Below are 26,650 nucleotides of genomic sequence, written 5' to 3'. Positions count from 1 at the left end.
TTGGAATATTCTTCTCACTCATACTACTCACCACAATCGCTACTATGAGAATGGCGGCTCCTAACGTTCCTGCGGCGATGTACGCGTTGTGCAGCTCAATGGCGCTTCCTCGTTTGCCGAGGCGAGTTGTTTCGGAATCTCCGTAGAGGGCACCGTTGCTGTTGCCACCGCTACCGGCTCCACCACCGTGCAATCCGTTCGGACCGTTCTGGCTCAAATTATCCGAGAGCATCTCGCTGGAGCTAACAACCGTGTCGATAACGAAGTTTTCTGAAACGACAAGGAATGTAGACCGAAGCCATGTAGATGTAGGGATTGGACATGGGGTTAATTAAGTGGTGGTACTGGGTGCATTTTAAATCGAGTTTTCAGTTGGTGCCAAATTTTATTAGGACACTAAAGTGCAGTCGAAAAATTCTGCTGCAGATTTTGTCATTTTGTTGTCCCGTTTCAATGGTTAGCTCATGAGTTGATGTTCGTAAGCGAAAATCGTCACTGATAGGCTAGAGAAGTAATACAATCAGTAGCTAGATTCATTTTCAACACAATGTCACCTTTCATTAAGCGATAAAAATCGGCCACGTTCTAGTATTTTGTCATTTTTTTATGTTGAGTGCTTACCAGTGTTGTATATCGTCGCTGTTGTGCTATCTTGTGACAAACGCCGTTTTGGAGTGACCTGAGTTAGATATGCCACGTTACAGCGTTTTCGGAAATTTGAAATTCTGCTTGGTTATTCAGATATGGCGAAAAAGGTAATGAAAAATTGTGATTTTTTTGCGTCAGACCTTTGAGATTGGCTTAAGTTGTATTGTTTTAAATGTTCTTCTTTGTAAAAATGTCTAACGAACACAATTGCATATTTTTTTTCAAAATGATAATATAAGTATTGCGAGAAAAATGCAGTTTTTGTTTTGACCTGAAAATATTGTATATTTGGTAACACTGTAACCAAAAATTACTGTTTTGCCTTTCTCCTATAGAAAAGCCGGAGGGCTGAGTTTCTTAAACCATTCCGCTATGTTCGTCGAGTTCGGTAAATGTTTATGAGTGTGCGTATGTTTTTTTAAGAGTAGTGTTATAAAAAGCTTCAAAAGCCTGCCCTATAGTGTATTGGCACTGTGTGGCCCCTTTTGATTCATGAAATGGTTCGAACTTTACGCCTCGACTCTTTCCTTACGTTTCATCCCAATCTATTGCGTGGTCATTCAGCTCTGGTCTCAGTAAGCTGTTTAGCTGCTGATTCCATGAGCCATTTAGCTCCCAGCCTTATTCCGGTCTACACGAATAGTCTCCGGTGGTGAACTCACCCTACCCCGCTGGTATCGATGTCTGTTTAGTGAGCTCACATTTTTATCACATCTAGTCGGATAGTCCACGGTAGTGAATCTACCCTACTGCGAGTTCCCCGCCGTGCGGTATATTTCTCCCTATACTGAAGCTCGTTTCCGTGAGCCGTTTAGTTCCCCGCTTTGTCCCAAACTACTCGATCTAGTCCTCGGCAGCGGACCTAGCCTACGCAACGGGCCAATCAGTAGGTATCGAGGTCTGTCCAGCGTTTCAGGATGGAGCGGAGATTCCAGTTCACAGGCGCCCCAAGAACCCGCTGCTGGCTGTTCCACGCGGTCTAAGCGATTTAGTCCCCGGTGGCGGATCTAGTCTTCTCATAAGCTACCCAGTGGGGTGTCAAGGTCGGTCCGGCGATTCCGGTGGATCCTGGTGTCCTGTTCGCTGACACCCGGATGACGAACCTGGTGCTGTATCGCGTGCAACTCAACTAGTCCCTGGCGGTGGATCTAGTCTACTCCAGTGAAGAGTTCCCCGGTGGTGGAATTTTGCCCGAACCCGAATTGTTGTTAGCCTTCTAGTCGGTGGCACTGCTTTGCTGGTCCCTTCGCTACGTTTTCTGCAGCTCGGAGAGAATACACGCCACTACTCTGTTGAGAACATCCCAGATATGCTTATCGTGGCATATCTATTCGACGATATTGGCGACTGTCACACCAGGCTCATCGCTTCAAACTTCTTCTAATCTAGAACATTCGAAGACCACGTATTCGGACGCCTCTTGCACGTTCAGATACTCCGGGAAAAGGGGTGACGTAGTATGTTCAAACCGATACAGGTACTTCCGGAAGCATCCGTGCCCAGACAAAAACTGCGTGAAATAGAAGTTCACTTCGCCATGCTTGCAATACAACTTTCGGAGGAATCGGTGCATCCAACTTCCTTTCTCAGCGTTGTCCCACTTTTGCCACTTAGCTAACGGGTCCACTCTAATCAGTCTCCTTGTACTTCATGTATTCTTCCGCTGGTAGCATTTCACGTCATCAGCCAGTGTAATGCAATTGGGCACCATCCCGGCAATGGCGCATACCGCCTCTGACGATATCGTTATGTACGCGCTCACGACTTGAACAGCAATTAGGCAAAACGTGGTTGTCAACCGCGTCTGCTACCCCCATCCCTTGGTAATGAGGATGTGCCACCCGCTAGGAGACGTCTCGTGCTTCGACGTTCGGCATGATCCGTGACATTGCGTTAGTTGTCATCGCAGTCTTCTCACATACATAGTCGACATGGCTGTTGTAATTTATCCGATCGTCGGCCATCACACCCAAGTGCTTCAGCGTACGCATCGTTGGAATTGAGTGTCCCCTGACGCTCATTACGACGCGCTGGATGTTTTACGATTGATGACCACCACTACCTGCGTCTTGTGGTGAACCAGTTGCAGCTTGGCGTCAGCCATCCAGGTTTACACGATGCCTATTGTCTCTGCCGTCAACATATCCATTTCCTTAAGGGTCTCACTGATTATCGTCAGGGAAACGTCATCTGCAAAGCCGTTGAGCAGTGTATGGAGCGCTGCAGTTGTACCGCCGTGGCCTTAGTTGACCTCTGCCCCATGTTCGCCTCGTAAAATTGCACAAATAGTCCGTGGTCCGCATTCTGAGCAACCCAAAGCGACCCAGCTGACCCATCGTGGAGATCCCTTACCGGAATCCGAACTACCTCTGCGATAGTCCGTTCTGACTTTCAAAGTAGTGCATCAGTCTGTTGAGGATAACCCTTTCCAGAAGTTTACCAAGAGTATCCAGCAGGCATATAAACCGATACTGGGTCTCCTGATGGCTTCCTTTGTTTTGGCAGCAACATCAATTTCTGGATCTTCTATCTGTCTGTGATCTGGCATATCTGTAAAATTATCCTCAACATGTCAAGAAACACCAGAACCACGCTCCACAATGCCACGTTAGGGATATCGTCCGGACCGGGAGCTTTCTTCGCTTTCAACTCTTTCGCCACTATGAGGAGCTCGTTGTTGGAGGCTCGATGTTCACCGGCATTTCTACCGTCTGCATCATCGTGCGATGAAGGTGGCCATGCGGTTGGATCGTTTTTCGAGGAAAAACCCTTCAAGATAATTTTCAATTTGTCAGCACAAATTTCAGCTGGCGTCGTTGGATCTTTGATCTTGGCCATCACGACCCGGTAAGCTTTGTCGCAGAGGCTAGCGTCTACTTCTCTGTACAGCTCCTTGTAGCAGGTGGACTTGTTTAGCACTATCTGGCATTTAAAAGCGGCTCTAGCCGTCCGGAATGTTACCTTACACCGGAATGTTACCGGTGATCATAAGCCGATTGAAAACCCTTTTTGGAAATCCGGAGTCCATAGTGGAAACGATGGTGCATAGAGTCAGGATGATGCCACCACCAAAGGCTGACAAAATGGAAACGATTGTCGATTTTGGTGTTGCCGTGCAAAACTTGTGCCCTACAACCCCGCCTAGAGAAGAAAACCGCACAGCGTGTTTGGCATGCTCGAAAGAGTGCGAAGATCTCGACAAATGTAGTAGTTTTCTCAACATGACGCCAAGTGCACGATGGACGCTTAACCATCAAAAGAAGATTTGTCGAAAATGTTTGACCAAGCACTTTAAAACTTGTGACAGGAAAATCCCTTGTGATCAAAATGGATGTAGCTACCTTCATCACCCGTTGTTGCACGACGACAGCAAACACGCGAGACAGCTGCCAAACAGTTCATTGCAAAACACCTCTTGTAACACTCATCACTGTTCGCTTGGGGGAGTACTGTTGAAGTACATTAGAATCACGGTACATGGAAAGGAGAAGTCCATTACCACCTACGCCTTCCTTGACTCAGGATAGTCTGTGGGAGGAGTTGAATCTTAACGGTGAGAAAACTCCGTTGTGTATGTCTTGGACTGGTGGTCAAGGCAGATACGAAGAAGAATCGGTGAAATTTGCGGTTGACATCGCGGGTTCCCAAACTCCCACTCAACGCTTTCATCTGTCGAAGGTACACACAGTACGAAGCTTAGATCTTCCTTCTCAATCGATAGCGATTTCGGATCTGGTGAAACATTACGGACATCTCTCCGGTCTTCTTATCGCATCCTATGCTGAAGTTAAACCGCGAATCCTGTTGGGTGTAGACAACACTAGGTTGGAGTATCCACTCGACTCAAGAGAAGGGAGTGAAAATCAGCCTACCGCCGTATTGACTCGACTAGGTTGGCTAGTTACGGTCCGTGCTCAGTAGTAAAACCATCAACGTCCAGCAGCGATAGTACGTACAGCTATCACATCTGCCAGTGCGATGCATTGAACTCTACTGTTAAGAACTATTTCCCCCTGGATAGCCTCGGAGTTCAGCTTACTGGGAAGTCGCTGATGTCAAAAGATGACGAACGAGCGATGACGTTACTGCAGTCGAACACGAAGCAACTAGGAAGAAAATTCGAGACCGGTTTACTGTGGCGGTATGATGACATCCGGCTGCGGACAGTAAACCTATGGCTTTGAAGCGTCATGAGTGTTTGGCCAAGCGCTTGGTACGGGAACCAGAATTGGCAAGAGTTCTCCAGGAGAAGATAGCGGACTACAAAGCGAAAGGATATATTCGAAAACTTTCGAAGCAAGAAGAAGCAATGCATAAGGGACGCTCGTGGCACCTGCCGATATTTCCAGTTGTAAATCTCAATAAACCAGGAAAGCTTCGCATGGTTTGGGACGCAGCAGCCAAGGTAGGCCGCGTTTCACTAAATTCGTTTCTGTTGAAAGGACCTGATCAAGTTACGCCTCTTCCAAACGTTCTACAGCGGTTTCGTGAGCATCGTATAGCGGTCTCAGGGGATATTCGCGAGATGTTCCATCAAGTGCAGATCAACAACGAAGATCAGCATTGCCAAAGGTTTCTATGGAATGATGGAATCCTCAGCGATACCCCAACGGTTTACATCATGCAGGTGATGACGTTCGGTGCGAGTTGTTCTCCAAGCAGCGCACAGTACGTCAAGAATCTAAACGCAGGTCGATTTAAGAACCAGTTTCCGGAAGCAGTGGAGGCGATCTGTAACGGAACTTACGTCGACGATATGCTTTATAGCGTCGAATCGGAAGAAGAGGCGCTGAAACTGGCGCAGGATGTACGGTTCATACACGCTGAAGGAGGGTTTGAAATTCGAGGATGGTTGTCGAATTCGAAAAAAGTAATTGATGTCATGGGTGATCAGAGTTCTTCTCAAAAGGATTTTAACAAGCCTGGGGAGCTATCAACCGAGAAATTTCTGGGCATGTGGTGGGATACTATCAGTGATACGTTCACATTCAAAATTCCGCAACGATGCAAGCACGAGCTGTTATCTGGACAGGAAGCCCCAACCAAACGGGAGGTGCTGCGAATCCTCATGTCAGTCTACGATCCGATTGGGCTTCTCGCAAACGTGCTGATGTTCTTGAAAGTCCTACTTCAAGATATCTGGCATTCTAATGTTGGCTGGGACGAACCAATAGCAGATCAGCAACTCGAGAAGTGGAGAACATGGCTCAGTGTGTTGCACAACGTCGAAACAGTTTCCGTTCCTCGGTGTCGTCAGCCAAATCCAATGAAATCCAACTGCATGTATTCGTCGATGCAAGCGAAAACGGATACGCAGCAGTCGCCTACTTTCGGTACGAAGAGGGCAACACGACAGAGTGTGCCTTCGTCACTGTCAAAACTACACGCCACTAAAGTACGTTTCGATTCCCCGACTGGAGCTTCAAGCAGCAGTGATTGGAACACGCCTGGCGAAGGCGATAGGAGAGTTCTTTGTTGGCTGCGTTCGGATCACAAGAAATACAGCAAGTACGTCGGCGCCAGAGTTGGCGAAATTTTGGAAAACAGTGAACTTTCGGAATGGTTCTGGGTTCCGACAAAAATGAATGTCGCAGATGAAGGCACGAAGTGGCAAAGAATTCCTGATATTTCGCCATCAAGCCGATGGTTTAACGGGCCTTTCTCCATGTGGCAGCAGCGAAGTTCGTGGCCACCTCAGCCGATGAATCACGGAACTACCACAACAAAAATCAATCATTCGGTAAACCTTCATGCTGTTCGAGTTCCAGTAATTAACTTTGCTAAATATTCGAGCTGGCGAAAGCTTGTCCGAGTTGTTGCTTATATGCGCCGGTTTTGCAGCAATATTTGGGCTAGAATACATCAGAGTACACCCACTATCGGAATCCTCAAACACCAGGAGTTATCTGAAGCCTAAAACTTAATCTATATACAAGCACAGCTAGATGAGTTTAGTAAAGAAATGTCCTTGCTATTGCATTCCAAGGATGTGGACGGAAGAAATGTAGCTCGTATTCCCAAGCACAGTCCGATCTACACATGCTCACCGTTCCTAGACGATAATGGGGTACTTCGCATGCTTGGAAGGGCGGCTGGTTGCCAATTCATGCAGCCAGGCTCCGCTCATCCTATACTGCTACCGAATAAACACCCGATTACCACACTTATCGTACGTTTCTTTCATGAGCGCTACCATCACCTGAACCATGAAACAGCAGTTAACAAATTGCGCCAGAAGTACCGAATCCCGAAGTTGCGGAGAGTCTGCTACAAGGTACGGCGAGAATGTCAGACCTGTATGAATGCTAGCGCTCGTCCGCAACCGCCCGTTATGGCTGACCTTCCGCTGGCAAGGCTTGCAGCATGGCCCGATGCAGGTAGTCGTTGGTAGACGCGTTGAGAAGAGATGGGGTGTACTCATCACGTGCTTAGTAGTCCGTGCCGTCCATATAGAGATCGCCCACACGCTTAATAGCAGTTCCTGTATCATGGCGCTGCGGAACTTCATGGCCAGCCGTGGGACGCCTTTATAACTGGAACTAATTTCGTTGGAGCAAATTGTGAACTGGCCAAAGCAATTCGCTCTCTAGATCAGGAGAAGCTCATGCAAGAGCTCGAAACCCCAGATACCAAGTGGACGTTCTTGCCACCGAGTAGCCCACACATGGGTGGAAGTTGGGAAAGATTGGTGCAGTGTGTTAAAAAAGTACTGAATAATATGAAGCTTCCAAGATTGTCAACCGACGAAGTTCTCAGGAACAGCCTCATGGAGGTGGAGAATATCCTAAATTCGCGACCCTTAACTTACGTACCCATCGAGGATGTCGAACATGAAGCCATCACACCCAACCACTTTTGGTTAGGTTCATCCAGTGGTTCCAAACCATTACTACCCTACGACGAATACCTCGCTACGCTATCGAACTCTTGGAAAACATCACAAACTCACGCGAATTTGTTCTGGAAGAGATGGCTACGAGAGTATTTGCCGTCGATAAATCGCCGCACAAAATGGCATTACCCAGCTAAACCAATCCAGATTGGTGATGTTGTCGTCATTATCGATCCAGATCTGCCAAGAAACACGTGGCCCAAAGGACGTGTTGTGGACGTTAAGCTGAAGGATGGACAAGTTCGAAGTGCAAGAATGAGGACAACAGCGAACATTTTCGAACGCCCAGCAGTCAAGCTGGCGGTTCTAGATGTCGGCGCAACAGCGAATACACAGGAACCCGGAGCCTGTGTACTGGGGGGGGGGGGGAGTGTTACGCAACATGCGAACGCGCCTCCGTTATCAATTTACCCTCAACGAGGTCAGCCGCCCCAGCTGCAAGCGGGACAGCGGGTAACTGACAAGTCAGTGGTAAACAAACAAAAAAAAGGATAGCGACGGCGAAGAAAGATATCGAGATTAAAAAGTGGTTTGAGATAGTTATTAAAGCGAAATTAAATTGAAACTCTAATAGCTAGAAGTACGGTTTAGGATTGTTTTACGGTTGCTTATATATAGTAGTACGGAGTGGATTAACAGCTAAAAGTACGGTGTTGAATTCTTATGATTAATAGTACGGTTGAGTTTATTAAAGGCTAGAGGTAAAATGTGCTACAAAGATAAAAAGGAATGAATTTAACCTAAAATTTATGACAGGACTATTACAGCTAGTTCGTGCTATTGAAGCATCGCAGGTAACCGAGCTCATGATAAGGTAAAGCAAATATTTATAAAACTTAAACCTAAATAACAATATGTAGGGTATGTAGGGTTAGACGACCGTACGAGACCATTTCCCGGAAGTGACGGAAATAAGTGAAAATACTAAACGTAAGTAAAATGAAGCAATCGATGAAGTTGTATATAGATATGTCGTATCTAATCGGCAGGGAAATTTAACGTACTCTAAATAAATTGAATTATCGTTTTTGCGTTGAGTTTGTTCAAATTTGCGGAATTTGATTTACATATTGTTGCCATTCGGGAACAGCTGTATTATAGGCTTTTCGTTTACTCGAAATGGCGATTAATTATTTTAAAAAGGAGATTTAATCCTAAAACTCGCTCAACACATGGGTAATAATAATGAGAAAGAAAACTACCAGAATCTATAGCGTACACTTGTGTGAATTCCATAAAAATCAACACACTACGGCAATTCATCACCGAGCTTATCTAGCAAAATTAATAATGTTCTTGCTCACCATAATCCACACGATTAAAAGTCCAATTAGTGAAACTCGGTCGTTGTCTGGTGAACGATTCATCCGAAATGAAAAGGGTTACGTCCATACGAGAGACCGAGTGAAACCAGTTAGAGTGTTTAACCCTCAAAAAGGCAAACTTAAATCACTAATTTTAAAAATCGTCGCTGCTATTATCCAGTAAAATTAAAAGCCTCTTTTTTGACGTTTTATCAGTGAGCGAATAGATAACCCGAAACCGCTCGGACATTTCTATTACCAATTAAAAAACAAAAGTGCATTAAAACCGGAGAATTGTAACCTGCCGGCCCTTTTGAGGGTTAAGGGAACGTAAAATACACTCAAGGTTGCCACACTGAATCTCATGCAGAAGCTCCAGCAATGGGAAAAATCCTTCATGATATATATCCACTAAATTTGTCGGCAAAAAAAAATTGAAACATAAATCAGCAGAAAGCCAATTTTTATTGCTCCCCGCGTTTTACGGTTGAATGAAAGTTTCCTCATCCATTCATGGTAACGAGTATCTTTACACAGAAAAGGAATTAGGCGGTCATAATACTCAATTATTTATCGAACAGAGAGCTAACCATTGCATTTATGTTCGAATTCCTAGAGACTAATTATTATCCTCCCTTATGGTGCCGGTGAAAGAAAAACGGAATGGAATCCCAGAAGCTTACCTTCGCACATTTTACCGGTAAACCCTGGTCGGCAGGCGCAGTAGAACGATTCCTCCGTGGTCCAGCAGGTTCCTCCATTGGCACAGGGATTTACGTTGCACAGCTGCAAGTTAGAAAGCAAAAGAATGGAAAAATATTAGCCATAGGATTTTCTAGTTTTTTTTTCTTCTGCATTCGCTTTGTGTGCCCGGCCAGGAAAACGAAGCGACAGCAATATGTCATTGTTATTCTGCAACATATTTACTGTAGTACTGCACGGTACCCGCTGCACATGGAGCACTAACGGGAATGGAATGTGGCGGGATGCAATAGAGTGCAATCCAGGACCCGGTTCTTTTTCCACCGGGCGGGCGAGGAGAAAGCTTTTAAACTACATACTGGATTTGATACGCCACCGGAACACACAACACACGAGAGGACGAAGCACTCTAGCTTGCATACTATGCGAAGTTATGAGCACTTGATTCCTCTGTGATTTTGGATGGCAATCTGTTCCATTTGACCTGAAGATTATGATCCCAGAAGGAGTTAGCTCTTAGTTAAGAAGCAATGCACGTAGTTGGAGTTTCACATTCATCCCGTTGCTCAAGATTATGTGGGGTATAATGTCAAAATTTCGTTGTTTCTGCATCATAAGTGCGGTTTGAAGTTTTCATCATGATAATACTGAAACAGCTATGTAAGCACATGAAGTTTGTTTAACCCTATTAATACCCACATTGTTTATAAACAGCAACGATTCAAATACCCATAACTATTAGTTTACGCAAACTATGCTCATAGGCATAAGTAAGGCTAATAACAGGGTATATATTGTTGGATTCCACTGCCGCCGTGTTAAAACACGTGACCAACACTCTTCTATGCAGATGGAGCTTTTTACATTTAACCTGTATTGGAGACCAAGAATTTTCTAAAGTCAATCACTCAAGAGGCATGCGCATCTTTAAAAAAGGCATGCTCATCTTCAAAAAAACATTCGAGGACCGTAGCTTGTACAATAAAATTATTGCAAGGATTTAATCCTTCTTTATAAACACACACAGGAAAAAAGTTCGACATTTTTACATTTCTTACCAAAGAAATGTATGGGATTCGCTCAAACTTTGAAAACTTTTTCCTAGGCCTGAAGGGCCGAGTCGATTTCAGGCGCTTCGATGCTTCTGCGAGCTCGTCATTGGGCATTTGCCGATCGTTCGTGTTTGCTCCTTCTTCTTCATCGTACGGTGCTTGTGGCCAGATAGTTGGACAGTGCTTCGGGAAAAGACTCTCGACGATCGTCTTCAGTTTAATCGGGCACATTTCGGCAGGCATCGCCGAGCCCTTCGCCATCACGACTCGATATGCGTCGCCCCAGGGATTGGCGTCTACTTCTTGGTATAGCTCCTGGTGGCAATCTGACTTGCTAAGTCTGATCTCCTGTTTTAAAGCGGCCCTAGCTTCCCGAAACGCTGCCGTGTGCTCTTCTGTATCTGGTTCCGATATCACTCTCTGAGCCCGCCCTCTGGCTCTGAGACAAGCAGCGCGTAGCGTGCTAAGCGTCCCGTTCCACCAGTAAGCTTGCCGCCGTTTGTTGCGTGGTTCGAGCTTTTCCGGTATTGTGACGGCACAACCCTTCTTGTTAGGTCAGCCGCATCCACGTTCTCAGTCCCGCTGTTCGGCCAATGTGCCTCAAAGAATAGTTCTTTGTTGAAAGCTTTCGTCTTCCATTTTCGTAGACCGGACTTCCTTCTCCATACTGCAGCAGGGTTCGGTGAGCGAATCGCCTGGTGATCACTATGCGTAAACGTTTCGCATACACTCCAATCCATGTCCGCCGTCAATGAAGGACTATAGAATGTGACATCTATGATAGACTCTCTCCGTTCTCTTCGAAATGTGCTAACAGAACCTTCATTGCACAATCGTGCGTCTAACTTCGCTAGAGCTTCCTGTAGAATACACCCTCTTGTATTGGTTACTCTACTGTTCCATTCCGCAGACCAGGCGTTGAAGTCACCACCAATGAGTACCGGCTTTTTGGAGGACCAACGCGCCCTTGGAGTTTTCGAACGAAAGGTGTTGCGTACCATCTATGGTGGCGTGCAGATGGAAGACGGAACGTGGGGCAGGTGAACGAACTATGAGTTGCATCAGCTGCTGGAAGAACCATCCATCGTGCATACCGCAAAAATAGGCGTTTGCGGTGGGTTGGACACGTCGTAAGAATGTCGGACGACGACCAGGTGACGATGATTCTTGAGGGCGACCCTACCGGGACAAGAAGACTGGGCGCACAGCGAGCACGGTGGATCAACCAGAAAGACTGCGACTGTGGACCCTTCGAAGACTGCGAGGCTGGCGACAAGCAGAAATGGACCAAGTGGAGTGGAGACGGCTTCTGCATACAGCAAGAGACAACAAGGCTCTAGCCTGAACGGTAAGGTAAGTGAGAGTACCGGCCTCCGACCGATCAAATGTTCGGTTAATTGCTCCAGCATTAGGCTGAACTGCTCTACTGTCCGGGAGGAGGAGCGTAACCGTTATACTTAGACGCCGTTGATTTTGGCGATCATGAAGCCTTCATATGAGCGTTCTACCACTTCTTGAATGGGGAATCTGCCCATAACTTGTATCACAGCCGTTGTCAGGGGGACTTGATAAGGCTCTGCGATCAATGTTACATCGCACATAGTTTCTGTCGTAGACTGCCACAACAGTTCCTGTGCAGTGTCACAGTGATTCAGGTTTAACTGGGTAATCTCCATTACCGTTGACTTGCAGTCGCCTTCTTGTAGGCAGGGCATTTAAAGCCACCCGTCTGGTGGACGTTTCCGTCCACTTGGGTGCAAAGCAAGCACTTCGGCCTCTGCGTGCAGTCTCTTGCAAGATCATTTCCAGCACATCCCGGATCTGTCCGGGCCTTTGAAAACCCCTGCTAAATTTCCAAAGCCCAAGCACATATCTCTTCACTTGTTTATTTACTCGTGGGGCGGCTCTCAGTAGGCATCTTGACCTCCAACCGTAACTTTACCTACCTCCAGTGCCTTATCTGCTACGGTTACCGGTAAACGAATCATCGCTGTCTGAGTACCTCCGTATCCCTTAAATTACCGGATCGTCATGTGATCCTCGCCAAGGTTACACTGCTGTTTCATTGCTCCTCTTAGCTCGTCTTCCGTCGTGATTTCATCAAAGTTTTTCACACAATCACCATCTCCGGATTTAAGGCTTTAACTTTTCTCCCATTAATAGTCTCCTGCAAGGCCGAGCTGCTAGTCGTGGAATTCTTCTTCAGCTCGAAGAGCATTTCACCTTTTTCGGTACACCTGACTCTTACCACGTTTTCCCTCAAGTCCTTCTTGAGCAGCGCTGCATACGTCGTCGCGTCATTGAATTTGACGAGCACGGCTTCTTCCTTTGACGCTTTCTGACGAGCCGAGAGTTTTCCTTTTCTCTACTGCTTCCCTTTTCGCTCCTTCTTCTTTTTTTGCTGTTTCACGTGGTTCTCCTTCCGACCTACAAAGGTACTCCAACTTTCTCTCTGTCGGGTGGTGTCCTTTTCTTCGGCGACAGCAACGTCCTCGAGTGTCTGCCTCTTTGGCCCGCCTGGTCTTTCGTCTCCTGGCGAGGATCTTGTGCTCTTTAGAGTTATGAGAACTGGCATGTGCTTCATTCTAATCTGCTTCTCCTTACCCGCTTTCGGAGTGGCAAGGAGGATAGTAGCCCTAGCCGACGCCAATGCTCACTCAGCTACATCTGTCCTCCACGTTGTTTTGTCATACACCTTTACGGTAGATAGTAGTACCTTTCGGATTTTAATGACCATCTCCTTAATGACATTTTTTCTAAAGTCCACAAACTTGTGGAGCTCCTCCACCAAGCACTTCGCTGCCACTACTTTTGACGTCTGTGGGGTGTAACTCATCCCGCTCTGCTCTTGCTCTTTTTGCCGCTGCTGTTGCTATTGCTGGTACTTCCCCGCCTCCTGCTCTTGCGGAATGACTTCAGCTACTATTGGTGGTGGTGACGTCACCAAACCACCTGTGGCGAACGGATTGTGTTGATTGCTTTGTTTTGCTCCATTTTATTAGATCCCAACTCCGGGTCGCTATCTTGACTCGTTGTACATAGTCGCCTCTTGTGATCTATGCTACTAAAATCTTTACAGCAGGGAGGTCATGCTAGGGTTGATACTATCCTTCATGGGGAATAGTGTGTAGAGCCGGATCGGCGTAAAATCGGGAATGCTCCAATCGAACCTAGTACCACCAACTAAATGATAACGAGTTTTGAACATGCCAGGGTTTTGTTGGGACGGAGGCAGCCATGGTGTTATCCCACTCGCCATTTCAAGTTGGTGTCATCCTTCCTTACTCAGGAAGTACAACAGCACGCCTGTCAGCCCAAAGTCACCGTCCAATTCGTGATCCGTGTCCCATCCGTTTACGTTCGCCATGGCCAGAATGCCATAATCAGGATGTTACTGTCGTCGATCCTGATGTGCCGGTTAACACTCCAGTTGGGCTAGAGTGCTTTTATTGCTAAGATCTTAGATTATTGGAATCTTAGGGTCTTAGCAAAGGCAGCAGAGACTCGCTTCGTCGGAGCTGCTTTTTTATAGGTTTAAAAGAGCCCAATCCAAACCATTTCCTAGCATAACTCCCCAACTCGCTGTAGGGCCAGGGGGGGGGGAAGGTTCGTTAAGCCCTTAGACTCCTGTCCTTCCTGTCCCTGCTTGTTTTTTATAGTAAGGTTTAAAAAGCTTCAAGCTTCCTGTAGTGTATTGACACTGTGTGGGACTCACGACTCACGTTCGTGCATAACCACTAAAAACAATCCTTTTTTACGCCCTTCTTCCCCACGGAACTGCGACAAGGTATTACTTCGTGGGGGGGATCATTATGCTTTCGTCCTACCTCTTTCTTCTGCTCTATCTAGGACCCTCACTTGGTTCATGGAGTGGCTCGACCTATAAGCTTCGATTTAACGCTCGACTCTTCTCTTGCTTCTTGTCTTCATCTATTACGTCACCGTTTAACTCTCGTCCTCGTGAGCCGTTTAGATGATGATTCCTTGAGCCATTTAGCTCAAGTTTCCGTGAGTCATTCAGCTTATCACGAGCTACATCGATAGTCTCCAACCAGCCTTATCACGATCTACATGAATAGTCTCCAACGGTAAACTCACCCTTCAACGACCGATAGTTCCCAGATGGAAGAATTTCCCCCAACACCGACACTCGCTTCCTTGATGCATTTAGCTCCCAGCTTTGTCGAGATCAACTCGGATATTATCCTACTCCGACTGAAAGTTCTCCGGCAACGGGATTTCTCTCGGTACCGGTGTTTGTTTCGTGAGCCAATTAGCTCCTCTTTTCGTCACGATACTGTCGGATAGTCCATGGCGGCGAAACTACCCTACCGTGAATTCCCAGGCGGTAGATTGCTCCTTATACCGATGTGCCTTTCTGTGAGCCCCCGGCGGTGGACCTAGCCTACCCAACGGGCCAGCCAATAGGGGCTGAGGTCCGTTCAGCGATTCCGGGTGAAGCGTAGTTTCCGGTTCACTGGCGCCCCAACGACCCACTGATAGCTATTCGACACGGTCTACTCGGTCTAATCCCCGGTGGTGGATCTAGGCTACTCACGAGCTACCCGGTAGGGTGTCGAGGCCGGTCCGGAGATTCTGGTGAAGCCTGACGTGGGTTGACTGGCGCTCCGACGACCCAAGCCCGGTGCTACGTTGCATACTATTCAACTACTCCTGGCGATGTACATAGTCTACACCGTCGGAGAGTTATGCGGCGGCGGAATTTCTCCCGAAACCCGATTTGTGGTTTCCCGGCATCGTTCTAGCCAATGGCGCTACTTTATTGGCCTCTTCGCCACTTATTCTGCAGCTCGGAGAGTATATTCGTAACCATTTTGTTGACAGCGTCCCAGATACGCTTGTCGTCGCTCATCTTTTCGACGATATTGTCCACTGTCACACCAGGCATACTCCTACGCACTTCTTCGAACCTAGGCCATTCAAATACCCCGTGTTCCGGTGTCTCCTGCTCATCCACACACTCCGGGCAAAGGGGTGACGAAGCATGTCCAAAACGATGCAGGCACTTCCGGAAGTATGCGTGCCGTGGACAAAAACTGCGTCAAATGGAAGTTCACCTCTCCATGTTTCGTATGTACCCAAGCAGATACATTTGGGATGAGTCGGTGGGTCCACCTTCCTTCCTCAGCGTTATCCCACTCTTGCTGCTATTTAGCCAACGAGTCCGCTCGAACCAGTCTTCTTGCATTACGAGTATCCGCTGGTAGTATTCCACCTCCTCAGCCAAAGTGATGCAGATGGGGATCATCCCGGCAAATACGCAAACCGCCTCCGACGATATCGTTCTCTACGCACTAGCAACACGAACAGCCATTAAGCGAAATGTGCTTGTCAACTTCGTCCAGTTCCGCTTTGAGTTCAGTGGAGCAGCCCAGGCAGGTACGCCATACCTCAGTATAGAGGATGAGACACCCACCAGGAGACGTCTCGTACTGTCTCTTGCTCCTCCGTGATTCGGCATGATCCTTGCCCATGCGTTAGTTGTCTTCGCAGCCTTCTCACATACATAGTCGACATGGCTGTTGTAATTTAACCGAACGTCGACCATCACATCAGCCATCCAGGTTTCCACGATGCCTATTGTCTCTGCCGTCAACATCTCCACCTCCTCAAGGGTCTCGCCGATTAACGTCAGGACAACATCATCTGCAAAGCCTACGATCTCAACTCCCCTGGGCAGTGTTAACACTCCGCTGTACATTATATTCCAGAGCGCTGGGCCAAGTATGGAGCCCTGAGGTACTCTCGACCTCTGCTCCATGTTCGTTTCGTAGACCAGTACTCGGTTGTGGAAGAAAATTTTCAGAACCTTACATAGATAGTCCGGAACCCGCATTCTGTGCAGCGCTACGACGATGGCTGTGTGTGTGTGTATGTGACCAACAAATGCACATCGGTTACTCGAAGATGGCTGAACCGATCTCATCAAATTCTCAAATGAAAGGTACAACGTTCCCATAGGCTGCTATTGTATTTCATTAAATTCCGACTTCCGATTCCGGAGTGACGGGTTGAAGGTTCCCTCATAATATACCCCCCTACCCGAATAAAATTTTCTAGTTCCTGTAGAATAAATTTTCCTAGTGGATTTGAAAAACCTATGAAAATTTTGCTTTGAAATGATGTTGAGTTAAGAAACTAATTTAAAATTTCTTAACAAGTTGAAGATTTTTGGCAGGGTCCAAACCCCCGAACCCTCCTCCTGGATCCGCCGCTGGTTTGAACTATTTCAGCGTCGACATAAAACATCTCAAGTTCGTAGCTGTCATCCATTGTATGTATGTGTAAATCGTACTGAATATGTAATAGACATTCCCACCATTTTATTAAACATAACCATCCATGGAATCGTAGTTTGGACAAATGAGAAAGGCACAATTGCATCACTAGGTGGATTAAAACGGGTTTTTTCTTTGATAGTACTACCAACAAATTGTCTTTCGCTTTTTCAAGCCAAATTCGCATATAACATTTTAAAATAATCACGAACGTTGCTCACTTTTCCCCCTCAACATTGTATGTAAGCCCTTAATAAATTTAAAATGTTGAAGAAATTGGAAAAACCTTTAGCTAACGCAAACGTGCCTTATCAATTAAACGAACTGAATAAAAAATTCTGGCTGATCGTGAAATTTTAGCGCAACCAAATTAAATCGATAGAGTATTTTCTTTCGGATTTGCTTGTCTATTCGAACATTAATTTTTTTGATTATAGAGATTTTAACCGTTTGGAATAATCTCTAACCCTATGTGCGGGGTTGGGAATCGAACCCTCACACAGCATTAGCATTGCTAGAATTATTTTTATGCTCTGTCCCAGATGAACAATAAACTATAGAAAAAGGTCTGCCACTCGGCTTGCTAATGATAGAAATGGCAGAGCACATCATTGGAATCTGGTTAGAATTGCAGACTATCAAGCCTTAATTGCTTCCTAGAAGCTTTGTTTAGAATATTTCTTGATTGGCTTGGTAAAATCGATTAGCATGTTTATTCCAATAATTGCACCATTGCATGACTGAAACAATGATAGCAATAAGCTTATAATTTCAGTGCAGGTATTAAATCTTCGGTTAATACTAGTACGGTAAACTTTGATTGGAGCGATACTCCCACAGCTTTGATTGACACTATTGAATTTACGGGATTCCTCCCACCAAGAATAGTATAACGGGAAAATTCATGTCAGCAATTTAAACTGAACTCGAATCATCCTGAATGTACCGTGCCAATTGCAAGGCATTCCAGTAATTCTGTAAAATGCACTCGATGTTGACTCAACATCTCGTTCCCGCAGGCGCAAAATAATGCTGCTGTCGGAACAGCATGCATATCTACACCCAACGCAAAACGATGGCTCTCGATTGATGACTGCACGTCGGTGGAGTTAAACGGATTGGCATGCCCCAACGGAAATCGGTTGACCTGGAAGTAATTCCGACATGACCCAGATGGGATGATGTACGCGTTGGCACGGTGTTGTTATGCACCTGACTGGTGTTGAAATTTGTTCCGGCAGGTGCCCGGCAGGTATGGGGGAAATTATTTATTATTGAACCGAGAGCGTTTCGAGAATGCTTATCCTGCTGGTAGCAAAGGTTGGGAAAATTTTTCACATTCGCTTCTACATACAGCTAAGGGAAGAAATTCATTACGTTTTATCAGATGTATTTAGAGTAATTTTTAGAACGGTTCTTGATAAAAATATAAAATAAATGTGTGAGCTAAAACCATAGATTTTCCATGTGGGACAATATTCAAAATTGTTGTAGATTTAAATTTTTAAAAAGCCCTGAAAATCATCAACTTATAATACATTATTTTATTGGAAAGTTAAATTATATATTTATAACCCTATTGTGCAATTGAATTTCAAAATCATTCTTGTTTGAGATTAATACGTTAAACAACTTAATTCCATAACCAATCAAAGATTGGTTTACTACAATCAGGCACTCTTAAGCGATTGTCGTCCGCGCCGCTTATCACCCATTTTTATAAGATGATTCATCAACAAAGTTATCTTTGAAAATGAGCCACCTAGTTATTGCAACTATTTTTTCTGATCTTATTTTATCGCTAATAAGTAGTACACATAAAAAAATAATGAAATTTAAACTACATGTAAATCAATACGAATGTAAACATACAAAGCTTGAACAAAAATTGATAAAAAATAAATTGAATTCGATGCACTGAATGCGAACATCAAAAAGCATATGATTTTACACTTTTGTTCGTGTGAAATAACTTGTCATTTATTTTACAGCAATATTGGATTAAAAATTAATGTACCAATTAATTTTTAGTCCAATTACCAATACCAATTAGTGCATTGGTATCCCGTTCAATGAAACAATGTGTAAAATTATAATAAAATTCGTTGAAGAAAGCACTACAAGTTGTGTGTATTTGTGATGGAACTGAATTTTACATTTATATTTATGCTACTATGCATGCATGAAAATAAATTTAAAATTACAGAATATTTTTCCTGTGTACACAGATAAAAATATTTTGTAATTTTAAGTTTATTTTCATGCACATATTTGGAGCATGAATATAAATGTAAAATTAAGTTCCACACACAACTTGTCGTGCTTTCTTCAAAGAATTTTACTATAATTTTACACGTGGATTGAAAATTACAGTTTCTTTAAACGGAAAACCAACGCACTTCAATATATTTTGACTCGAATACTGCTGTAAAATGAATGACATGTAATATTACACGAATGAAAGTGTAAAATTGTATGCTGTTTGATGCTCCAATTGATTTTAACGTAATTTTCAATCAAATTTTTGATTCAATCGTTATATTTTTACTTTCGTATTGATTTACATGTCGTTTAAATTTCATTATTTTTTGGTGTAAACTAGTACGGTAAACTTTGATTGTTATTTTCAAAATTGTATGTATTTTGTCGTACATAACTTTAAATGCTCGTTAATTTGATGGCATTGTAAGAAAACACGTATTCGCCGGGTAATACTAACATTTCTTTGGACCGAGCAAACTAATTTCATCGCTGTTAAGTGTGTATTCGACCAACATGGGCACTAGTTTACAGGCCATTTAAAGTGCGTGGAGAATACGCATCGTCTAGTCTGAGAGAAATGATGACTGTTGGATCACGTATGAGGGTAGAGAATAGATAATTCACGAGAAGGATCGAAAAGTAGTTATCAATTTGTGTCAATCATTTCAGCATGAAGAACAACTCTTTTATTGTCAATTCTTTAATTTGATTTAGTCCACTACATCATGTTCATTATATCAATTTTTTCATTGTTCTGAGTACTTTCATTAGCAGAATTATACCTGCTATCACAACTATTGGGTCAGTTGCACTAAAATCATTTATTTAGCAGATAGCTTTAACTTAAAAGTGATAACATACTTATTTTTGTAAACTAATATTGTAATAGATGCCGCACAGTGGTCTCAATGAGCAAAAAGGGGTTTCTTTTATTGCGTCAAAACTATGGCATATGGTGTCTTTGAGAAAGTTTCTTGGAATAGAACTCCCTTCCTTTCTATCTTATTGGATTGATGATTAATCCCCCTAAAAGTGAGTTACGAAATTTATTTTCTTCAATAATTCAGATAGAGAAATACTTACTTCAGCAAAGTAGTGGAGAAACTCATTTTAAACATTTTATCTTAAGACTTTAACTCTATAGCTTTTAAGCTTTTCGAGATATAGGGCATTATTTGTAGAGGGCTCCTGAAAAATAGTTTTTTCATCATATGTTCTCTTCTAGATTTTTCCCATTACATAAATGTTCTAAAACATTGTTTGGACTATCAAACTGCATTACTTTGTCGAAGACGGAAACTTTCTATCGCTAGTGTGTGTGAAGATATTTACGTTTTTTGATTGAAAATAGCTCTTTTTCCAATGCCGATAACTTTTAAACGGGCAAAAACGGGCAAACCACTTGGTAACCAAATTAAAGAGCAGGAAAAGCACAACAAATGCTGGGAAAACCAGATCCCTCCAAGGCGGCCCTCTATGGAAACACTCGTGTTGATGTTTCCATTCCAAGAAATTTTCTCAAAGACACCTGTTGACAGTTTCAGTAAACTCGCTTTTAGGGATTATTCCGAAACTACAATCTCCAGTAAATAAAACAACCGACGTATGGTTTGGATTAGACAGAGAGAGAGATTGTAATTTTCCTGTATAGGATCAAAGGTTTTAACATGATAAGTTTCTAAATTTTAGTTATATATGTTATTTAGTTATAAACTTAGATATAATTGTATATAAGATTAATCATTAAGATCATAAGTTTTCGACTTACGTTTTTTTTTTTTACAATGGAGAAGACCTTTATGTCCTAGCCCAGTACATGTGCTATTGGTAGGGTCCAATCTACCGCACGGGGTGCACTGGGGGCGTGTCGGACTCGAATGGTGACCAGCCATTAATACCGACTAAACTCCATTGGGCTCCGCCATAATTCCTCCCAGGAACTACCTCTCGGTATTACTTCTGGGGGGATGGCTGTACTAAATGTACTCATTCACTCTCACTCACGCGATCATACATCCTGTATGAGGCTTACTTGGGTGCTCTCTCAATCGCACTTTGATTCACTCTCAAACACTCCCACATGAGGCTGACTTTTGTGCTCACCTTTTACATTCCATGCGAGGCTGACTTGTGTGCTCACCTTACTCATTCCTTGCTAGGCTTACTTTTGTGCTCGCCCTATCCATACCATGTGAGGCTGACTTGGGTGCTCACCCTATCACCTGATTCACTCTCAATCGTGCCACTCTATTGTACCTTTGTCACTCCCCCTGGCATCCCATGTGGGACATTTTTCTTAGGCCCCACTTCTGACATACCATGCGAGGCTGACTTGTGCGCTCACCTTTTTCATTCCTTGCTAGGCTGACTTTTGTGCTAGCCTCTACCAACCTGTGAGGCTGACTTTTATGCTCACCCTTAACATGCCGTGTGAGACTGACTTGGATGCTCACCCTTTCACTCCTCTGCCACGCCATGAGGCATCGATAGCTAAGTTCCAACATACTACGCTACGACCCTCCCGTCTTGGCATGAGGCAGTCCACTTATACGCCTATACACTCACTCTTCTGTCTCGCTTCGGGGTGGCTGGGTTTACCCCTTACGCGGTTGCCATTCGCTGCGCCAAACCTGCCTCGGCATGAACAGACCATTCACTCTCTTTTTTGCGCTTGGCCTTTTTTGCTCCAGCTAACCAATCACTAGTTAGCCGTGCCCGTCGTCTGTTGCTCGGTTCGCCAGATTACCTGTAGCCTACTGGCAATCTGGATGGTAGCATCCGAGACTGCGTTCCACTTCTCCACCGATTGACACATCCGCTGAATAAGGGTATCAGAGGTTGTGTCCCAGCCACAGACGTCAAGCATTGCTCTTCTTTCGACGTCGAACCGATGACATACGAACAGTATGTGTTCGGCGGTTTCATCTACAACTGGGCAGTCCGGGCAGACTGGGACCTCCGCATGCCCGAACCTGTGGAGGTACTGACGGAAACAGCCATGGCCTGACAGGAATTGTGTCAGGTGGAAGTGAACTTCCCCATGGGGTCTTCCCACCCAGCTCGATATGCTAGGTATCAGCCGGTGGGTCCACCTACCTTTCGAGGAGTTGTCCCACTCACGCTGCCATCTGGCGACCGAGGTCACCCTGGTGCGCTCGCGGGCTCCCCTATTTCCACGTAGCTCAAAGCACTCCTCATCTTCTCGAATGACCAGCCCGACTGGCATCATGCTCACTATCACGCAGGATGCATCGTGTGATACCGTGCGGTAGGTAGATATCACTCTGAGGCACATCACGCGGTAGGTGCTCTCCAGTTTCTGTAGGTAACTGGTTACCCTCAGTGCTCTTGACCATGACGGGCCGCCGTACCTGAGGATAGATACGGCAACGCCTGCCAGTAACCTACGTCTACTGGCGCACACCTTTGAGCTGTTGGACATCATTCTCGATAGTGCCGCAACAGCAGTCGACGCTCTCTTGCACGTATAGTCGACATGGCTGCCGAAGGTCAGCTTGTCGTCTATAATGACTCCGAGATACTTCAGACTTCGCTGTGAAGTGATCGCGACTTCTCCCACATTGATAACTGCATGTTGTGCCGACTTGCGGTTGTTGACGATAACTACCTCCGTCTTATGATGAGCGAGCTCCAGGCCTCTCGCGCTCATCCATTCCTCCACCGTGCTAATCGCGTGCTCTGCGGTTAGTTCTACCTCAGGAATTGACTCCCCGTAGACCTCCAAGGTTACGTCGTCGGCAAAGCCGACGATCTTGACCCCAGGAGGGAACTTCAGTCTCAGAACCCCGTCATACATGAGGTTCCATAGCACCGGGCCTAGGATCGAGCCCTGCGGGACTCCGGCGGTAATCGGAACCCTTTTCTGACCGGCATCGGTCTCGTATAGCAGTACGCGGTTTTGGAAGTAACTTTCCAGGATCCGGTACAGACCCACCGGTAGGCTAAGCCGGTGTAACGAGAGCGCGATGGCATCCCAGCTTGCGCTGTTGAATGCGTTCTTCACGTCAAGTGTCACTAACGCACAGTATCGAATCCCTCGCCTTTTTCGTTGGATCGCTATCTCGGCAGTATTTATCACTGAGTTGAGAGCGTCCACTGTGGACTTACCCTTCCGAAAGCCAAACTGGTTTCTTGACAGACCGTCCGTACCTTCCGCGTACGGGGTGAGCCTGTTGAGGATGATCCTCTCAAGCAGTTTGCCAGTCGTGTCTATCAGACAGATTGGTCTGTACGCCGATGGGTCGCCTGGCGGCTTCCCGGGCTTCGGCAACAGCACCAGTTTCTGCCTTTTCCATCTATCGTGGAAACGGCACTCGTCAAAGCATCTCTGCATAGCTAGCCTGAACATGTTCGGGTTCGCTATGATCGCTGCCTTGAGAGCGTTGTTTGGAACTCCATCCGGCCCTGGAGCTTTGTTCATTGCTAGGGATTTAGCCACTGCGAGTAGTTCTTCATTCGTCACTGGAGCCACCATTTCGACCGTGCCCGCACTGTCTCGTAGTGCAGGTGGCCAGGGGCTTGTGGCTCGAGACGGGAAGAGTACTTCGATAATCGTTGCCAACCGGTCCGGAGACCGTTCTGGGGGTGAGGAGCCCCCTTTGGTCTTGGCCATAACAATCCGGTAGGCGTCACCCCACGGATTCGCGTTGGCACTCTCACACAGGTTGTCGAAACACGCTCTCTTGCTGCTCTTAATAGCCTTGTTGAGGGCCAATTTCGCAGCTCGAAACACTTCACGGCGGTTCTCTCTTGCATCCTCGGTGCGAGCTCTTTGCATCCTACGTCTAGCTCTGAGACAGGCTGACCGTAGAGCTGCAATCTCGGCACTCCACCAGTATACCGGGCATCTACCGTTTCTTGGCAGTGTTTTTCTCGGCATAGTGGCGTCGCACGCGCGTGATAGAACAGCTACCAGCGCATCCCCGCTTAGACTGTCGGTGTTGGCCTCCAGTCCCAGGGCCGCGGTGAAAACTTCGCTGTCGAAGTGATTGGACTTCCACCCGCGTACCTGACAGGGATCTCCCGCCCTCGGATGCTGCACACCATAGTTGATCTTAAAGCGGATTGCTAAATGATCGCTATGGGTGTAGCCTTCGTCTACCCTCCATTCCATGCCTGGAGCCAGACTCGGGCTGGCAAAGGTCACATCAATCCACGCCTCCACTCCGTTTCTACGAAATGTACTAGCGGAGCCATTATTAGCTAGCACAGTATCGAGTTTCGCAAGCGCTTCCATTAGCGCTTGACCCCTGCTATTTGTACAGCGGCTGCCCCACTCCACTGCCCAAGCGTTAAAGTCTCCCGCTATTACTACCGGTTTCCGGCCCACTAGATCCGACGAGAGCCTGTCGATCATCTGGTAGAACTGTTCTATTGGCCACCTTGGTGGGGCGTAGCAGCTGCAATAGAACACACCATTGATCGTGGCAATCGCCACACCCTCGGCGGAGGGGTGTATTACCTCTTGAACCGGGAACCGTCCCGTTGTACAGATTGCCACCATTCCAGACCCGTCCGACACCCAATTGCCGTTGCCGGCAGGGATGCTGTACGGGTCTGATAAGAGGGCGACATCTGTCCTCGACTCCGAGACCGACTGCCACAGCAGCTGTTGGGCTGCTGCACAATGGTTAAGATTTAGCTGTGTGACGTTCACGGCTTCTTCTTATTTAACTCACCGAAGGGACACGAAGGTCCGCCCATAGCATGTTTATGGGCTTGCTTCTTAGCGGTGCAGATAAGGCACTTGTGTGCCTTAGTGCACCCCCGCTCTTTATGTCCCTCCTCGCCGCAGCGACGACATAGTTTGCTCCTATCTATGCCTTTGCACTCGTATGCTTTGTGGCCGGACTCAAGGCACCGATAGCACCTATCCACTGAAGGCGGTTGGGGTATACTAATAGGGCATACCGACCAGCCGATCTTCAGCTTCCCTTTCTCGGTTACCTTTTTGGCATCTGCCTTCAGTAGCCTGAGGTAGGCTACTTGGGTGCCAGAGGGTCCATCTCTCAATCGCACAGAGGCCCGCTCGATTGTGACGTCGCAATGCTCCTTAACGGCTGCGACGACGTCTTCTGCGGTCGTGAACTCGTCCAAGTGCTTGCACTGGAGAGTCGTTTCCGCACCTAGCGACCTGATTTGGGCGCCCTCACCAAGGACCTCTTGGGCCAAGGCCTTGTATACTGCACTAGATTGTGCGCCTAGCTTCAGCACCAGAAGCATCTCTCCCGTGTTGGTGCGTCTTACGCTACGCACATCCTGCCCAAGGGCCGAGAGGCTTTCGGCCGCCTTCATCGATTTTAGGACATCGGCGTATTTGTCCTTGTCGGTTTTTAACCACAAGGCTTCGCCTCTGTCCTTGGCCTTCTTCGCAGGCCGCGATAGCTCCGGTGTCGGTGCCGGCTTTTTCTTGGTGACCAGCGTCCAGGGGTTTGAGCCCCCCTGCCCCGGTCGTGCCGGGTTCCTGGTACCATCGCTCTCCACAGCGAGGTCACTCTCGCCCTCGCTTACCTCGCCCAAACGGCGTTTGACCTTAACGGTTGCACGCCGAGTGGTGTCGGTTTTGGCACCCTCGCCTGGCGACTTCCTAGGGCGCTTCGCGTTCGATGCCGTCTTGCGATTGCCCTTGCCTTTTCCCTTCGAGGGGAACTCGGTCGCCGTTCCGATCGACGTGGCTGCTCCGTAGAAGGTAAAGGCCACTGTCTGTGAACCTCTATCGACCTTCTCTCTTTCCTCCCTATTGGAGGCCACTGTCTGGGTTTCTCTGTCGGGCCTCTCCCGACATTCCACCCTCTTAGCATAGGCCTGCTGTTCCTGTCTTGCGACACGAACAGCTTTCCGGAGCTCCAGGAGGCTCAACTTCAACTCCTTGGCTATATTCTGCTTTGCGCTAGCGAACTCGATTATTGAATCGAGTTGCTTCGCTACTTTGCGCATCGCAGATAGTGGCCCCTCCGGTGCATTGGTAGGGCTATTTCCTACCGCTGCTGGGGAGTCACTGGTGCTTTCAGATGCAGCACTCATCGCTCCACTACTCTCCCCACGGGGGGGAGACCTCGCCAAACCAGCTCTAGCGAAGGGGTTTGGCACCTCCGTCTGTTTGTTTTTATTTTTTGATAACTCCATGTAAAATCCCACGAGTCGCGCGAGAAATAAATGTCCGCCACGCCAGAGCTCCGCATTAGCGTGGTAAGGGACGCTTACTGTGGGGGTTGCCCAGGTACCCCACAGGCTCCGTTAACGATCGAGCATCTTTTTCACCCCCTCGATCACTCATCCCTCGGCACGGGTCGCTTCACGCCTTGGAATTGGGGTTATGCCCTACTTTGCTTTACGTGGTGATCTCGGCCCGGATCATCACAACCACCCTCCTTTACCAGGGCTTTGGACCTGTAGCTCTGGTTCTCAATAGTTCCATGTACGTATATTATTACAGACATGCCACTATTGAGATCAGTCATTCGCTAGCGG

General features: G+C 46.5%; 1 protein-coding gene across 2 annotated transcripts in view; it reads right to left on the bottom strand.

The window, feature by feature from the left end:
* LOC131682226 (uncharacterized) overlaps positions 1–26,650 on the bottom strand; it is a 500,520-nt gene that overhangs the window by 32,382 nt on the left and 441,488 nt on the right. For both annotated transcript variants that reach the window (XM_058963559.1, XM_058963558.1), the window contains 2 exons: positions 9,528–9,630; positions 32–270 (listed from right to left, as the gene is read on the bottom strand). In XM_058963559.1, the coding sequence (XP_058819542.1) occupies positions 32–270; positions 9,528–9,630 (342 nt within the window). The remainder of the gene's footprint in view (positions 1–31; positions 271–9,527; positions 9,631–26,650) is intronic.

This window comes from Topomyia yanbarensis, chromosome 2 (assembly GCF_030247195.1).
Source record: "Topomyia yanbarensis strain Yona2022 chromosome 2, ASM3024719v1, whole genome shotgun sequence".
Taxonomy (NCBI): domain Eukaryota; kingdom Metazoa; phylum Arthropoda; class Insecta; order Diptera; family Culicidae; genus Topomyia; species Topomyia yanbarensis.
Note: the sequence above shows the minus strand (reverse complement) of the source record. Positions and strands in the feature narration are given on the sequence as shown.